We start from the raw sequence: 18,507 nt of genomic DNA, 5'->3' as shown, positions 1-18,507 counted from the left end.
CTCTCCATTAGGATTTTTAATTCCACGCACTCTCTCCTTGTGTTCAAAATCCATTCAGAGCAAGAGCAAAACTACCTGAACTACTTTTCAGATTTTCACACGCCCATCTTCTAGGATTTACGAAATATTTCTACAGCTCACCCCTTTGCGTATCTTCCCTCCTTGATTTTCATAGACCAATGATTTTGTTCATGGATAAAGGTTAAAACCAATAGTTTGCATCAAATGTTATTCCAGTCTTAGGAACTAACAGATGAAAACATTTTGCTTATTGCCAATAAACTACTTTTGACCTATTATAATAAAAAACAATTTCTATGCTGCTACTAAAACAGAATGTCATTTGAGGTTTATTTATCTTTTACGTGCTATACAGATGTATTATTTATTGTAGTAGTCTAGATCTGGACATACTAAAAGCCATGATCACTTTTATGTATCAAGTCACTGGACAAACCAAAGTAAAATCAGATTTTTAAAACATTCATTTAGAAGTTCATATTTACATTTTGGAAAGGAAACCTGATATTTTAATGGTATTAGATATTTATTTTACAGTATCCTTCCATCTTACCCCACAATATAACTTTTTGGTTTTATTCTTGGAGACTTTACTCTCACTGTACAAAACAGATACTGTTTTAAAAACCCATTTGTAATATGTGTCAGTAAATATGATGTTTCACCTCGGCTGAAGCAGCTCCATGGTATCAGTTTAAAACTCCCTGCTTGCTTGGAAGTTTATAATACTCTTTTTCAGCAGCTCTCAATACTAGACTCCAAATAGATACGTACCAGTCACCAAGATGTTTACCAGGCTCCAGAAGGGCCTTCCGAGAACTCTTAAAACTGAGCTGGTTACTGACACTTGGCTTGTAGAGGAGTATGGACAATTCACTTTAATTAGCCCGACCCTTTTATTCACACACATGAGGCAAGCTGGACATTCCAAAATCATGCGCAACTGGGAAATCTGACTCCTTTAATCGTTTTCAACCAATTAACTAGGTCTGGCCAGTTATTAGGTTAAGTGAAAAAGCACTGTGGCACAACCTGATTCACTGCACTCTGGCTCATAATTTTAAACGCTGTGCTGGTCCATCCCTTGCGACTCACCTGCCAAAGTGTCAGGCAAAAGCTTCAACAATTCTAGATCTAACCTTTAAAATCATTTCTTTAATGTTGACACTCCCCATTGTCCATAATGACCCTATGCCCTACTCGGCTCCCACTGTTAAGTATCTGTTAATAATCACAGACTATTTGATAGTTATTAACATGCAAGCAACAGACAAATACCAGAAAATGGCCGCACTGTGTACAGCATGGGTTACAGCCCTCGCACCCCCACTTGAGAACGCAACTTTCCAAAGCCCAAGGTACAGCCCTTGCTATCTCATACTTACAGAAATGCAAGATCAGTAAATGCAAGTTTAACTTTTTTCAGACCATAGACAAGATAACTAAACTTTGTTAAAAGCCTAAGGAAAAAAAGAGATTATATTTTTAAAATACACTTGGGTACAGCGTAATGATCCTTTCTTCATTCCTGTCTTTCCGTCTTCAAGTTTTTCAACGATACCCACTTATGGTCAGATTTTATGTTAAAATGGACAGATAGCCAAATATATGTTGGATAATGTAATTTGGTAAGAAGAATCCATATTTGCAAAAGTTCTACGTGCACAGGCTTATATTGCACAGTACATAAAACAAAGACCCATAAAAGTGGGGACAACAGCACTACAGCGTGTGTCTTTAGAAAACATAAGTAATTTTACAAGCAGTACTGAAGTTTACCAATTCTTTTATAATTCTTAATCCCTCCTACTAAATTCACGTTTACACAAAACCCAAACCAGTAAAAAGGCCACCAGGAGCTCCCATATCAGCAAAACATGCAACAGAATGGCCTTTTAACTACAAAATGTATCCAAACTCAAACTCAAACCAGTTTAATATAATCAAACATGTTTTATTTACTTACTGTGAAAGGGTCAACTGGCCTGGACATTTACCTGCATTAATTTCAGAATCCCCTTTGCCAGGTATCAAAATCAGTTCCAGCAAATGGAGAAACAAAGATAGGAAAGATAAACGTTTATCTGAAACTACAGTAACATAATATTCCAAAACATAAATTTTTAACTGATACTCTCTAAACATAATCTGCTATATTTATGGCTGCAATTAATATGACACATCCCAGCAGTAACAGCTCTGTGAGCTACAAACTGTGACAAGGGTTTTACCACAGCTAGGACTGAACACTGTAATTTTCCTCAAGGCAAGTGATTATCATATCAATTAGAGTAATATTTTTTACCAAGTCTCACAACTTATCTCGGTTAGTTATAAAACTCTGATTTCAGACCTTGTTTTAAGAGGATGTTTAAACAAGAAATGCGTGGTCCTCCTCTACGACACTGGATCTGTACAGTGAGAGAACTACACTCCTTAGCAAGAACACCATAGAGCATATGGGAATTAGTGGGACATACCTTATTTAATTAAGATGCTTACTTTCTTCATTTTTCCCTCTTCAAAAACTAGATTACATAAAGTAGTACCCCGGGCCCCTGCCCTTGCTTTTCTACTGAGAAAATGGTCTCAGTGGAAACACCATTCACTGGACGCTTTTCAGTTCTCATCTTCCTTGACCTCTGAGAAACAAGCCACAGAGTAAGCAGTCCTCCCTTCCTGATTTCCCTGGATTTAATGCACTCGTTTGTGGATTTCCTCCCATCTCTCTGGCTGTTTCTTCCCCATCTCCTTTACAGGGTCTATCAGGACTTCTCTTTCTCACTCTCTCTGTTACCTCTCTCTAAGGGGTCTCATTCGTAACTGTAATTGCATAACTATATATATATGGTTATAGTTATAATCGTAGTTGCACAGTATAGGTAAAGATTAGTTATCTGGAGACAGATCAGTTAAAAAAAACATCTATTATATATCTCCCTTGGATATCTTAATGTCACCTCAAATTCTACGTAGTATTAAAAAATGTCTCAACCTCTTCTAAACCTTCCAGTACTGCTTGTTACAATTAGAAGCACCATCACTCATGCCATTACACAGCCTGCAAATTTCCTTTTCACCTCTTTTCCTCACTGCCTTTATCTAATCCATCACCAAATCCTGTCAAATTTATCTCCTTAATATCCCTTATATGATTGTACTTCTCCCCTTTCCCAGGACCACCAAAGCCACTTCCCAGCCATTAAACCATTTTTATGAGTGCTTTATTCCAGAGTGTCAGAATAGTTAAGTCACTGCTTGCGAATCCTGAAACTGCAATTAAAATTTCTATCCCTATTTTATCCCAGTATAGCCCGCATCAGACAGTCCTTGAAAACCTGATCAGCTTTGGAGCCCCAAGGACATCAATTTCTTGAACCTCAAAGCTAAATCCGAATCTCTGACCTATAGTTACCCCAACAAACCTTTTCACCCTAAGACCTCCCCATCAAGCATCACATCTAGTTCTCCATAATTTAATCCATATATACTCTGCTCAGTCCTGAGGCTGTGTGAGGGTCAACCAGAAACAAAGACCACCGAAGTTGTGGTTCCCACAATACCAAAACCACCAACTGATGCCATTATGAGGGAAGTCACGTATGTGCATAATAAATCCTGCAGGACATGCAAAAGCAGTAAGTGACGTACTCTTACTTTTCACTTTATGTCCTTCAGTTTTCTTTAATTTTTTGATAAAAGTATGTTAAAAGGCCAGCATTTTAAAATATAATCCAATCAGTAAAAGTTATGTCTGTTCGTGACAGTTACATTTGTCATTTGCTTGCATTTTCTACTTTCTGATGGGGTACCATAGCTGCTTCCTGAACCTTTGAACACCTTGGCCGAACAATGTTTTTCATTGACAAACTGGGAGAAAGACAAATGTTCAGTATCTTAATACTGGCAGAAAAGCCACCAAAGGAATATATATTTTTAATTAAAAATCCATCATGTATGTTTTTCTCCAGTTACCACTTTTTAATTACTGAATCTGTAGCTAGCAATGTGTGGGGACAGAGCCAGGAGTGCAGTTTCCAGGCTCTCGGCCTCACATGGAAAGGTGCTGGCTCAGGTAGTAAATGGCCATCAACTGTGACTGGATGGCCATCAGCTGTGGCTAGTTGGCCGTCAGCTGTAACCAGTGAGCCCTTGACCACTAATATAACTGCCGTGGCTACGCTAGCAGAAAATGGGGGCTAGCAAGAAGTTGATGGCTGGCAAGCGCGGATGGCAGAAAGGTGGATGCCGCCAGCGGGAATATAGTGGTATGACTCCCCTATCTATGGCTCCGTGGGTGTTCCTTTTTGGCCTCGCCATATCCTGCATTCTTATGTGGGGAGCGGGACTAGAGATCCCGCAGGCCGCCTCGCACGACAAATGGCAGAGCGAGCAGGGTCCCCCGTATGACACAATGCTTGCAGGTAGATTAGCCACAAAAAAGAACAGAATTTGGGTTTATCTTCAGTGCTCAGAATTGAAGTGTGCCAAAGAATATTTTTAAAGCAATGAGTTAGCATAGGGGCCACAAAGGCATAAAATATATTGTATGCTGGAAAATAGATCATATACAGCCTTTGTGCTATAGAATTTGTTTCCGTATTGAGACTCACTATTCAGTATCTTAGACTGATTATTCTTGTTAAGTTTATGACAGATATGATTGATTGGTTGGCTGGTTGATACATAAAAGATAGTTATAAGAATGGATGGAAAAATAAAATGATAGGTAGGTAAATGGATGGATGGATAGATAAGTAGAATTAAGAGAAAAGATAGATTAGTGATTCTCAAACCATCTGTGGTAAAGGACTATCTGTGTTTTTTATTTTCAGTCTGTCAAGACATGTATATGGTTTTATTGTGAATGGCTTGTACATAGTTCGGTCCACAAGTGACTCACCACAGGATTTTGACACACCCAAACTACCCTGTTCCACAAGACAATCACACTGATCATGTGCTCAGATGTCACAATAATGTCATTTTGCTATAAAAGTTTCTAAACACTCTGGACTTCTGTACTAGCTCGTCATGGACCAGTTACACTTGCACACTGGTGTCAGTCCACCGACCACACTCTGAGATACATGACCAGCTACTTCACACTGGTATGCCATTAGTTCTGGTTGGCTGGCCACCCATCTAACTGGTCAGTTGCATTTGCCAGACTATATATCTCCCTTATAAAAGAAGGGTAGGTATGTTGATTAATAGGTACAACAGTTGATGATAAATAAATTAGATAGACAAGCTAGAGACATAATAAATTTAAAAGACAGAGAGCTGCTCTGTGCTCAAAGAACATCTCTGGATAAAGTGTTAACTGGTTCTTTCTAAATAGGGATCCAGGGAAGATCAGAAGAATTTATTTTCCACTTTCTTCCCTCCGGTTGTGTTTGAGCATATATTATTTTTATAATTTAAAAGAGAAAATCTGAAACAACCTAGGTGTCCATCAATAGGGAACCAATTTTTAAAAATTATAGTACACCCATGCAATGGAATACTACATAGTCCTTAAAGAAATAAAGCAGTATTTATGTCCAGAAGCATGAACACCAAGATATAATAAGTGAAAAAAGGAAGGGGTAAAAGAATGTGTACCATTTTGTACTCTACTGAAAATAGTCTAGATGGGTATATCCATTTAATTTACATATACATATGCATGCTTGTATTCACATAAGAAGACAAAAGAAACTGGTATTTTGGGGAAGGAACTAGAGGACTAAGGGAGGGTGGAAGAGAGGCTTTTCACAGTATATGCTTCGGAACTGTTTGAATTTTTTATCATTTACATGTATTTATTACCTATCAAAAAGTTTTGTGTTTTAATTTAAAGAAGTCATCTAAACACATTAATATGACTTAACATCGTGACTTAAGTGTAAAAAGGCTCTCAAAGAGCTTTAGTAAGAGTTCAGGAAGATACTCCTAAGAGGGAAGCTACTGGCTGCTTGGCCAAACATCCTTAGGGAATGGCCTAGGTGGGCCTTGGTGGGTTAACTGTGGTTGCAGACTCTGAATTTTGTCTGGGCCCAGTTGATCAACCTCAGAAGAACTGAGAAACTATCCAAAACCACAAGGGAGTATTCTGGGAACAAGCAGACCCACAAGCTCTTCATTTACAAGCAGAAATGGCAGATTCGGGGGGGGGGGGGGGGGGGGGCCTGAGTCAAACAGCAGAGACCACCCACAATTGTGGAACTGCAGAGGCTACACTGAATATATGACAGATGGATGGTCTATGGATGGACAGATGGATGGATGCATTGTTATAAAAGGCTCTGTCATTTCAGACTCTTAAGTTAGTATAAAATGCTTAGTTCCCCAAACAACTAGGAAGATCTCAACACAGGGGACAATGGCGGGGTCTTATGCTACATTCAGATAAAGCTAGGACTGGCATATCTCAGAATTAAGGGATGAGGACGTTGACATTTACTAGCAAAAGGCCAGTGTGCCCATCCTAGCTGAGGTTCTAAAGACTCAATGGCATGCAACGTCACCTACCAACCAACACTTACCTTTTAACCCACATCAGGCCAGGTCCTCCTTGGCCTCAAAAACATACCCTTAGCATTTCTGCCTCTGCACTTCTCTTCCTATCTCCTTTCCTAGAAGGTCTCTTTGCCCACCTACCCACATTCTTCCCATTTTCCAAGGCTCCATTTATGTCCAACCACCTTTACAGAGACTTCTCTGAACACCTACCCACTCACCATCCATCTTCCTCTTAAACTGCATTTAGTATATGGAGCTATGATTCTAAACTGTCAGCCAAAGGGCATAGACAGGATGGAATTACATTCCTGAACACGGCAGATTCCTGTGAGGAATTCCAGTGTGCAAGCTGGCAGTACAAATGGTTAAAAGACAGTATAACAGGATTCTTCCTTATCAAGAACCTACCTATGTGCCAGGCACTGTGCTCAGGTTATATAATGACAAGCACGACAAACATCATTCTTGCCCTCATGGAGATTACAGTACAGTAGAAAGAGAAATAATTCAACAGTAATATGGCAGAAGTGCTACAGTTGGGGAGACACAAAGGGCTCTAGGAGAACATAGCAGGAGCATCTAAACTAGCATGGGGGTTGTGAGTCGGGGAAAACTCTTGCAGGGGTGGCACCTAAGCTGATGCCTGAAGGTGGTGTATGAGTTAACCAGGCAAAAAGCAGGGAAATCATGTTCCAGACACAGGTAATAGCTTGCGCCAAGTTTCTGAGACCAGAGGGCACACAGCCAATGGGAGAAACCAAAACATTCTGTACGGCTGCACATTTCAGACCTGTAACCATAATAGAAACGACTGCCTTATTATGACACATCTCACAAGAGCTTCCAACACACAGAGGGCAGCTGTTCTAGCGCAATCGCCACACAGGTCAGAAGGCAGCTGTTTAGCCTGGTTTTGTCTTAGTTCTCCCTGACTCTCCAGCTAGACCGTCAGCTGCCTGAGGTTGGGAAACAAGGCACACATTTCTCCCCTCATGCCACACTGCACTGTGCTAGCACACAAGAGGAGTGCAATGCTTTTTCCTTATAAATGCTGAAATAGCTAATGCTCCTTTAAGGCACCACAGAGGGAAGGTCCTGGGAGATCACAGCCCTCATCTCCATCTCAGTTGGGAACAGTAACAGCAGCAAACTTTCAACAGTGCTCACTGCGCCAGGCATAGCGCTAAGCACTTTGCATATACTCACCTGATTTCACTTCATCTAACAGCACCAAACAAGTGAACATCGTTTGTTCCTTCCTTATTTATCTTCTGCTGTGCCTAGATGGAACATTAAATAAAAGCTAAAATTCTAGGAAAGAAAGCACACACAGAAAGAAGAAGCTGAAGGAAATCCACATGACCGAAGACGTACCATAAGCCTACTTCTTATCCTGAGGTGACTTTTATAGAGAATTCTTGGGTAAGACTTTAGTAATCACTGTCAGTTCATTTCTAAAGAAAATAACCCAAAAAAGAAAAAACACAAGTAGTTCCCAAAGAGCATCTGTCGGGGCAGAGCCCCAGAAAGCAGTTTCCAGGCTCTCGGCCTCACATAGACAGGTGCTGGCTCAGGTAGTAAATGGCCATCAACTGTGATTGCATGGCCATCAGCTGTGGCTAGTTGGTCGTCAGCTGTAACCAGTGAGCCATTGGCCACTAATATAACTGCTGTGGCTACGCTAGCAGAAGAATGGGGGCTAGCAAGAAGATGGCGGCTGGGCTGGCAAGTGTGGATGGCGGTTTGCGGACAGTGTGGATCCAGCTTCCAGTGAGAGTATAGTGCCGCCAGAGAGAATATAATGGTATGACTCCCCTACCTATGGCTCCGTGGGTGTTCCTTTTTGGCCTCACCATGTCCTGCGTTCTTGTATGGGGAGCGGGAGCAGAGACCCTGCAGGCCTCCCTGCATGACAAATGGCGCAGCGAGCAGGGTCTCCCGCATGACAGCATCCCGTTAGTAACATAAGCTCCAGGCTTCAGTTACTGAGCTATGGCTAAGATTCCCCTACGCCCCACACCTACCCAATTCTACCACTCCACTGATTCTTCCTTTTCTTTCTCTTGTGGTTTTTATAACCTCCCCTAACCCCCGCCAAACCAGTTTAAAAAGAAATACATTTATTGTAGGACACTTGAAACATACAGAAAGGCAGAAAGTATACAAGAAAAACCATCCATAATCCTAAAAATGATCCTTGTACACATTTTTGGTGTGTGTCCTCTCTCTCTCTCTCTCTCTCTCTCTCTCATACATACATACATACATACATACACACACACCCACACACACATACCCACACTTTTTAAAATAAAACCAGTATTATGATACTATCAAACTGTACTGTAATTGTTTTTCCTTTCTTATATCCCACTTGTCTGATATTTAGGGCCATTTCTCATCTCTAAGCATTGGTAATTGACTATTAAATCAAGAAATCTAAATGAAAATGTACCATATATTTGTATACACAAAGCACACTGACAAGAAAAAGTATAACTGGACTCAAACATGAAATTCTCAACTATAAGAATAGTGAAGGTCACAGAAAGGTTTCCCAAAGGGTGATCTATAGAACATTCCTGGGTGGATCGTTATAGATAACAGTTGTAATAAAAATGTTCAAAAATCACATAAGCTTGTGAAATATTGGCTTAAACAAAAATAAACTAGTTTTTGTAATAAGTGACTTTGGATCCTTTAATGTATACTGTGAATTCCAGGAGAGGATAGAGCATGCAACTTATCCTAAACCTATTGGTCCAGAAACCCTTTGTTCACAGAGCACCTGAATGGACTAGGGTTCCAAAGAATATACTCTGGAAGACAGTGCTCTACCAACATTTTAATACACTAAAATATTCATGGACCCCTGTGGGGACAGAGCCAGGAATGCAGTTTCCAGGCTCTCGGCCTCACATTGACAGGTGCTGGCTCAGGTAGTAAATGGCCATCAACTGTGATTGGATGGCCATCAGCTGTGGCTAGTTGGCCGTCAGCTGTAACCAGTGAGCCATTGGCCACTAATATAACTGCTGTGGCTGTGCTAGCAGAGAGGAGAAAAATGGGGGCTAGCAAGAAGATGGTGGCTGAGCTGGCAAGAGCAGATTGCAGAGAGGCAGATGCCGCCAGAGAGAATATAGGAGTATGATTCCCCTATCTATGGCTCCGTGGGTGTTCCTTTTTGGCCTCACCGTGTCCTGTGTTCTTATGTGGGGAGCGGGACCAGAGACCCCGCAGGCCACCCCGCAGGCCACCCCGCACGACAAATGGCGCAGCGAGCAGGGTCTCCCGCACAACAACCCCACAGACCAGTGGAAGGGCCATCCCCGCAAAATCTGCCCTTCAATAATAAGCTAATTACTTCAATCCTTAGTTTTCCAAATCACCCTTCAAAAAGTTGTTCCCTGGATTGGTTGATTCCTTTATTTCTATCACCCTCTCCTGTGGTTAGATATTTAAATGAAGGAGGAAGGAGAGGGCGGGGATGATATATAAGACTTTAATTCCTACAACACTTAACTCAGTTGGTCAATAAACAAAAATTAAGACTCAATGCTGCCTCAAACCTCTACAGCAATTTATTTCCAATCAATCTCTGCAATTACAAAGGCAATGAGAAGCAACCTGGCTCTTTTTCTCCTTGAAACTACTTTACTAACATTATCTAATTAACCCTCTCAAAAAGTCCTCACTGGTATACCCGATCCTGACCTCAATTAGGTCATCTGTCCTCCCTCTCACATCTGCTGTAAAACGATATGGATTTCTTAATGGTGGAAATCTTGACACGAGTAAAATATACACAGGCACTATAGGTATACTATCCATGTCTGGTTTGTTTTTGTTTTGTTTTTCATCACCTCTCTCTGTCTCCAGCACCAAGAGCTCCAAATTTGATCACTCAGACTGAGTTCAGAGGCAAACTCTAATGCTCCATCCACCACTCCCGAGTTATCTGGTCACCAGGGATACCTAATTACACGGCCTAATTACGGTCATGTAATTGGCATGAGGCATCACAGTGCAAGGGCAGGAGCACAGGTTTTAGAATCACACAATTCTAATCCCATCTCTGCCACTCACCTGTTATGTGACCCTGGGCCATTTACTCAACATCAAGCCTCAGTTTCCTCAACAGTAAAATGAGATAATAATAGGTACCTGTTAAGAAAGAATATATATAAAAGCAACTAGGGTTATGAAAAAAAGTTTTTATACGTATGTCAGGAGCGTGCTCCACAGCTAAGGCTGTCTCTCTGGGAAGCACTGACTCAGCTTTGTCTGGCATAGAGCAGATCATCCACAAACGTCAATTACCACCCCTCTTCATCCCTCCCACTTCTCAATCCCATCCCCCCTCCGTCCCACACAAAATCGGCCCAACTAGTAGCTACAAGCCTGTGGGGACAGAGCCAGGAGTGCAGTTTCCAGGCTCTCGGCCTCACATAGACAGGTGCTGGCTCAGGTAGTAAATGGCCATCAACCGTGATTGGATGGCCATCAGCAGTGGCTAGTTGGCCGTCAGCTGTAACCATTGAGCCATTGGCCACTATTATAACTGCTGTGGCTACGCTAGCAGAAAAATGGGAGCTAGCAAGAAGATGGTGGCTGAGCTAGCAAGAGCAGATTGCAGCTAGCGAGTGAGGTTGGTTGGCAGAGAGAAGTGGACGGCAGGTTGTGGATAGTGTGTCTCCAACCCAGCCACCAGCGACAATATAGTGGTATGACTCCCCTATCTATGGCTCCATGGGTGTTCGTTTTTGGCCTCACTATGTCCTGCGTTCTTATGTGGGGAGCGGGGCCAGAGACCCCGCGTGATATCCCACATGACAAAGCCCGATTCCAAAAAATGAAAAATAGACCCTCCTCAGAAGGGGTTAAGTAGTCTCAACCCCAAGATGCTTAAGCAAAAGGGCACCTACGGTGGGCATTCCTATTTAGGTTCTTTAACAGGAAAACTGACCCTCAGTCCTTATTTTAAGTTTTAAAGACTGGCTTACAATTCCAGATCCAGGTTGTCATTCAGAGCCATAACTATAACTGAGAGTCAAAATCAGCTTATTCTACTGCCAAGTTTCCTGCATCTGATTTTGGCCAGGTAGACAGTGCATGTACATGGGGACAGAGGCAAGGGGAGGCAAGAAGGAACTTGTATTGAAAGTCTACTATGTGCCAAACACTTCAAATATGTTATCTCGTCTAATCTTTCAAAATACTATGAAATAGGTATTACTATCCTCATTTTACAAAGAAACTGAGGCAACAAGCAATATTTTTTGAATGACAAAAAGCCCTTCGTGAGAACTAGATTATATTGTCATCCAAAGATAAACAGAAAAAACAAGCCAAAGTCAGTTCCTTTTTAAGAAAATAAATTTAAAACGTTTAAAATAAACATTTTCAAATTGAAAAGGATTTGAAAAATTTACATCTCACAAACTTTTCTTAAGGAGTTACTCAAGCATGCACCCCAGCAAAATGAGGGCATACACACACACATAAACACACACACACACACACACACACACACACACACACACACGAAGACATGGAAAAAGGAAACAGCACTCTCAGCCATGGAGAGAAGTAGAGAAGTCTCAGGATTATAACTCTGTTGGAAACCTAGAGAGTAATCAGAATCCAGAATGGCACAGAAAGATGAAGGAATCTGGGCATAAAAGCTTAGGGAAAGAAGACTTGATAGAATTGATGGGATTAAGAGCCTAGAAAATTTTGAGATCATAATAAAGGCAAATAACATGAAAACATTTAAAAAGGCTATTAGAAAAAATGTTTAAGAAAGTCAAGGTACACATGTAAGGAAACTAAAAGGTGACACAATTTTAAAAACTGATAAGAGTGAAAAGAGAGAATCTGTTTGACTTTGATGCTGGATATATCCTCCTTTGATTGACCCAGGCGTGCGACATCAGACCCAATCTGCAAGTCTAAAATCTAATCTTAATACACAAGGCAATGAATTATACTTATAGAATTGAAATAATGTAAATATTGACTATGGATTTTCAACTTTAAGAATAATTTATGAATAAAAAGTTTAATTTGGTCAAAACTTGACCAAAAAAAGAAGCAAAGGTGATCTGGCAAAGAAAATAAAAACAATATAAAATCAAATTTGGGAGAGGAACTGAAAAACAGCTTAAGAAGTTACATCTCACTTTCACATAAGGAGTTAAAAGTTGATAAATCAAAAAATACTGGTAAATGCATATTACTTAAGGTTAAGGCGGTAACAATCTAAATTAAATATAGAAACAGTTAAAAAAATTAAAAGGTTCCCCCTGTGAACCTTGAGGTGAAGGAAACCATTGTTTTTCAACAAAAGTTCTTCTGTTCTATTGAATTTGTTACCAAGATCATTTTGACGGAAATAATTTTCTACCACATATTTTTTAAAAGGCAAAACACTAAAATGATTACTAAAAATTGGGAGTGGCATGCAAATATTATAACTCGGATTCCATTGAAGAGGGGGGATAAAATATCTTTTCTTATAGAATGTTATTCAAATAAAAATTTTCTGCAAGAATGGAAAGTTCTGCTGAAGCCAGATCATTTTATTCTTTATAATTCTCTACTTCCTGGTTTATGTACAATAAATATGTATTCCATTTACAAGCAGACATGTTTAAGCATTTTAACGTGATCAGTGTTCAAAGTCAGTGTGCCAGGTTACTAAGAGCCCAACACCTACACACACCGCAGCCCGATTATGGGCTTCAGAGGCCAGCAGGAACGATGCGGAGTTTTCAGAGGCCATGTGTTTTAACATTTGGTCCTGTCCGTGGTTACACGCTACCCTAAAGGAATGCTTGAACACCACAGAACAGTTTGAACGAAAAGGTGCCCCTTAAGAGGTACCACCAGAAAGGGATCACATTATAAACCTAGAAACATTCTTACCTGAGAAAATGACAAAAAGCTCTTTAAAGCGTCTTAGATGTCCAGGCTTTCTTTCCCATAAAGCTCATTGTTCAGCTGGTGAAGTGATGTGGGGATAAAAGTGGGAATGGGAAAAACGGAAAACTGCTCTGCAAGCAGAGGGCAACAGATTAGAGGTCGAACCAGGGTCCACCATTAAATAATCACATGACTTTCCCAAAGTCACACAGTCACCCTTCCCTGGCTTCAGTTTTCTAGCCAAAAAGAGACCTTGTCAATTCTAAAATACTCTGATTTCTGATTTATAAAGCCCTCAACTCTTAACATAAGATTCTACTGTTAGCTTCATTTCACAGATGATGGAGCACAGTAATGGGTAGATTTTATGAAAATTAATTCAGGGTCAGTTGCCATCATTTTTCAAATTTCTACTTAATCCACTGAAATGCACTGCCTTTTGAGGCTGTGTAACAAAGTGTGACATATAACATTTACCTTACGCCAACATTAAACAAAGTTCCAAAAGAAACTCAGAGAGATGTTGGCAGTTTGCTTATCTTGAAAGACAATAGTCACAATGACTTGATTTCTTAAATTCCCTTAGCTGCTTGACCAAAAAATGTTCAGGGATAGCATCGGATCAGGTCCATTTTTTCAGCTATAGTCTTCACTGACTATCCAAAGTGAAATGAAGATGCACTTTACTTTGGGTTGGGGTTGGTTGTAGCTGGGAGATGGACAGAAGGGTCAGAGCAACTTTCTCTCTCTAAACCCAAGGCTAATTTCCATTCTTGCCCTAGTTTCAAACATAGTTCTCAGCTACTCCAAATGTTCAAAATGTATATAAGAGGTAATTGTTTTGTTTTGCTTGAGGGTCTTTTTTTCCTAGTTTTCCTGATATTGGGCTAGCCCAGCTCTTATTTCTTATGTACTTGTGTGTGTGTGTTCATAAACACAGTTTAAAAATCATTTGGGTCCAAAAACAAGAGCCCCCAAATTTCTGTAAATTATTGTGGCTTTTAAGTCCATTTCCATAAAAGGCACAATAAAATATTCAAAACTGTATTTACCTAAGTAAACTTAACACAAGATGTTAGCTATTTTGGACCTTGATGTATTACAGAAACTGATGTCATCCTTTAGATCAGCATCGTCACATTTAGAAAAACGTCATGTTATTACATCACATACTTGAGTTCTACCAGCCATTTAAAAGTCAAAGAACTGTCTACGTGTCCACACTATTACCGAGTAACTGGGAGCAGACCAGTGTTGGAATAAAATGACCATCAAGTCTGTTTCAGAACAAGTACTTGTCAGCATCGCACCAACCCAGAAACAAAATAAAGAACTCCTCCCTGCACAAGATGTCAACAGCTTTGGGACAGGGAAGGAATAATTGGTCACCAGTGTGAGTCAAAGAGTTGGTTACAATAAACCTCATCCTTTACTGTGTATTCATTATTAGGGCCCTCACATAGCAATCAAAGTATCAAAAGGACTGATTATGTTTTTAACATAATACATAGGGTCTTCACATAACTTTTAAACTAAGGCTACTCCATCAAAGAAACATGGGCTCTAAATAAATAAATTCTGAAGGCAGGATTTTAGGCTAGAAGCTTCCCTCGGTGGCAGTGAGCAGCGGGTCGGTGAGGCAATCATGAACCAAGTGGTCCGACTGGCCCGACTTCCATCTGGGCCATGGACAACCTGACCCGCCATGACCTCACTGGTTGCATTTCAAGTTCCAGCTTGGTGTCTCCTCTGGAATATAATCCTCTTAGGGTACCGCAACTGAAAGAATGTTAACACTATGTCTGGGAACACATTTTCCTGTAGAGTCTAATACAAATCTAACATAAAATTCATTACATCAAAAAGCCGAAACAATGTGAAGGGAAGAAGAATGACAAAGCAGGCTCCTGATTCGATGGTATTTTAGGTTACCAAGTACGACATAATAAAACTCCTGACCCAATTTCCACAGAATTCATTTGTCCGGCCCACAACTACTGCACCACGCAGTTGCTAATTACATCACCATGCTGTGTGTCCATTACATTACCCAGCTGGGAGCAATAAGGCCTACCAAGCAGTGTTCACTTTTCCAGCGTGCTTTCCCCAAGAATGGAGAGACTGCAGACCACCTACACGACCAAAAGTCCCTCTCCTCCCCAAGCCTCAGAAACTTTCTCGCCTTTATCTTGGTGTCACATCCCGCTGGACCCGGCAGGCTCTTAGTTAACTGACTTGGAATGGGCAAGGAAGGGGATAAGGGTTTGTGCCCAGGAGTCTGTATCAATACTCCAGAACCAGGGCAAAGTCACCTGTGTGTTTCCTGAGACTCCCCCCAAATCTACTTTATTTTTTTCTCCTCCCTCAAAGAGTTTCCATGTGCCGAATCTCTTGGGATGTCCAGGACCCTGAAAGAACATGGCCAGACTCTGCTTCTGATCCCTTACAATTCCAACATCCAGAGACTCGCTTCCTACTTCCAGTTTCCCAGATCTTTGGGAAAGAATTGTGGAAAGACAGAGCATCACACATTCACACACGCGCACGCGCGCCGGGGGCGTCGTGACTGTGCGCCCCGGCTCCAGGCTGACTTACTTGAGGAAGTACCTCTGGCCAGTGGCCGTGAAGGTCATCTCCCAGCCCGGGGGCAGCGGCAGCTCGTCGGTCACATCGTAGGACTGCTGGCGGAGGTGCGCGTGCTGCTGCGCTGTACTGCCCGCAGCGCCCGCGCCGGTGCCCAGCTGCAGGGACGCAGGCGATGAGTGCGAGCGGACGTGCTGGGCGCCGCCCGCCAGCCGGGGCCCCGGGTGGCCGCCGGACGAGTCGGTGCTCGACTGGCGCGAGTGCGAGCCGGAGTCAGGCTCCTTGAAGAACGACTCGGGCAGGATCTTCTTCCTCCACGAGCTGGGTTTGGGGTTCATGACCGAGTTGAAAAGAGCTTCGAGGTCCGTGTCTAGGTCCTGCGTGACGTGGATCACTTGCTGCCCGGGTGGCGGGAGCGGAGGGGGCGCCGAGGCTGGATTCATCTTCTGCAAGGAGAAAGGTCAAATCAGCCTTTTATAATCTTTAAAGTCGAAGGAGGGGGTATGAGGAGAAAATAGAAAAGAAAAAAGACAGATAGGTGTCCGCCTCGGGATCCCAGACACTCAGCAGTAAGACCAGCCGGATGGGGGAGGGGTCCCTCCTGGCCTCAACAATTATGCAACTTTCTTGAAGAAGTTACTAAGAGGAGGAGGAGAAGGAAGGGCGGCGGGGGGAGGGGGGTAACTGCACTCGGGACGTTGCTGAACTGTTGGTGGCAAAGCACAGGTCGCAAATTTCCAGGGCAAGCAGCCCCCCACCCCCCAAGAAGTCTCAACCCGAGCCCACTCCACGATATCTCGACTCCGGAAGCCCGAGGAGCCAAACGCCCCGGAGTGGTGCTGGGTGAACAGGCGCGCTACAGCCGGCACTACCTGGGCGCGCAGCGAAGCCGAGTCTGGGCGTGCGGCGGCCGCCGTCGGGCCTGGGTCACTCTGGTGCTTCCCGAGCTTGCACGGCTGGAGCCGGAGCCCGGCTGGCAAATCCCGACCCGACTCGGTGCCTGGCAGCCGAGGGGCTTCGGCTCTCACATCCCCCGAACTGGCCTCAGGCGTTCGCGCTCCGGGAGGAGGAGGCGGAGAAGCAGAATGCACGGCCGCCGCGGCTCCCGGACTGTCCCATAAACAAAGTTTGGAGCAAACTCCCACTCCCAGGAAAGAGGCGGGCCCGAAAGTTGAGCTGTTGAATTATGCATGACCTCCAAGTCCTGAGCCTGCTGGCCCCATCTCGTCCCTCCCCTTCCTCCTCCTCCCCCAACCCGGCTCTAGAAAACCTTGGGCGTAATGGGTACTTTGCTGGCTAAGAGGAGACGGGTGCCCCCCACCCACTCCTTCAGGTCGCTCGGACCTCTCCCGCGGAGCTCTGGATCTGCATTCCTTTGAGTTTACCAGGGACTTGGGGCGGGATCAAAGGGAAAGTGACCCGAGCCTGTTTAATCAAGGACTTGTGGACCGAAACCAAGGCGGGGGAAGGCGGAGGGCACGCGGGTGAGGGGCCCAAGCCCAGGAAGGGCTGGTCCTGGGCGCCGCGCCCTCCCGTCGTGCGGGGTGCGGAGGCCAGAGCCGCCGGAGCGCCACTCTGATCCGTGGTTCTGCCCGAGGGCGGGCCCGGGTGCGCCCCTGCGCGGGGAGACACCAACAAGGCCAGCCTTTCCACGGGAGACTGCTTAGCGCTTGTGACCATATTTGGTCTGGTGAGGAGGCATCTGAGCTGTTTGGCTTTCAATTGTCTGCTCCAGTGCAGACGGTGCCCAGAAAGTGCCCCTGTCGTTAGAGATGCGGCTTCGCCAACGGGTGCGTTGTAAACAAACAGACTTCAAACTACATCAATGCTTAGTTTCCTCTCTGGGGTGACTCAGATCGCTAGGGATAGAAGAGAAACTTAGTCAAAGCTGGGTGCTGGAAAGGGACAGCAGTCGCGCTCCCCTCCCCCGCCACATCCGCGCGGGTAGTGGGAGGATTGGAATGTCCCTGACGCCCTCCAGAGAGCCTGGAACCGGGATGGAGCCCGAGCAGGTGGCTGGGAGTAAAGAGGGTGCGCCAGTGACCCGGAAAAAACCCACCCACCCTCCCACCGAATGAATCTGGGCAAGGGGTGGAGACCCCTTGCCCCTAGATCTAGCCTGGCAAGACAGCTGCGGGAGATAGTAGGCGGCCTCGCCCTCCGGAGCGGCTCAGCTCCTTCCCTCCCTGTCTCCTCTCCACTGGGGGAAACAGAGTGGCTGCAGGCTAAATCACGCTACCTCACCTCTACCTCACCGGATTTGATTCATATAGTAGTTTATGAAATAAGTCAAAAGACTCAATATATGTAAATCACTTTGAACAGCACCCTGCCTACCTACATACGTACTTGTTTGTTAAATAAAATAGAATTGTATTGAGTGCAAATACTGTGCCTCAACATTTTTATAAGGGCGAAATAAAGTCAAAAGCAATATCTGGAGTTGCCTTGAAGGAGACAAGTTTACAGGAA

At 43.4% G+C, this 18,507-nt stretch overlaps 1 protein-coding gene across 1 annotated transcript in view; it reads right to left on the bottom strand.

The window, feature by feature from the left end:
• Window positions 1-17,216, bottom strand: part of WWTR1 (WW domain containing transcription regulator 1) — a 132,607-nt gene extending 115,391 nt beyond the window's left edge. The window contains exons 1-2 of the mRNA XM_019748839.3: window positions 16,908-17,216; window positions 16,048-16,481 (exon numbers count right to left, since the gene is read on the bottom strand). Of these exons, the coding sequence (XP_019604398.1) occupies window positions 16,048-16,478 (431 nt within the window). The 5' untranslated portion in view covers window positions 16,479-16,481; window positions 16,908-17,216. The remainder of the gene's footprint in view (window positions 1-16,047; window positions 16,482-16,907) is intronic.
• Between the last annotated feature and the right edge of the window lie 1,291 nt (window positions 17,217-18,507).

The sequence above is a fragment of the Rhinolophus sinicus genome, chromosome 17 (assembly GCF_057876585.1).
Source record: "Rhinolophus sinicus isolate RSI-liver-muscle chromosome 17, RSI-T2T, whole genome shotgun sequence".
In the NCBI taxonomy this organism is placed as follows: Eukaryota; Metazoa; Chordata; class Mammalia; order Chiroptera; family Rhinolophidae; genus Rhinolophus; species Rhinolophus sinicus.
This window is presented reverse-complemented; position numbering and strand designations above follow the sequence as displayed.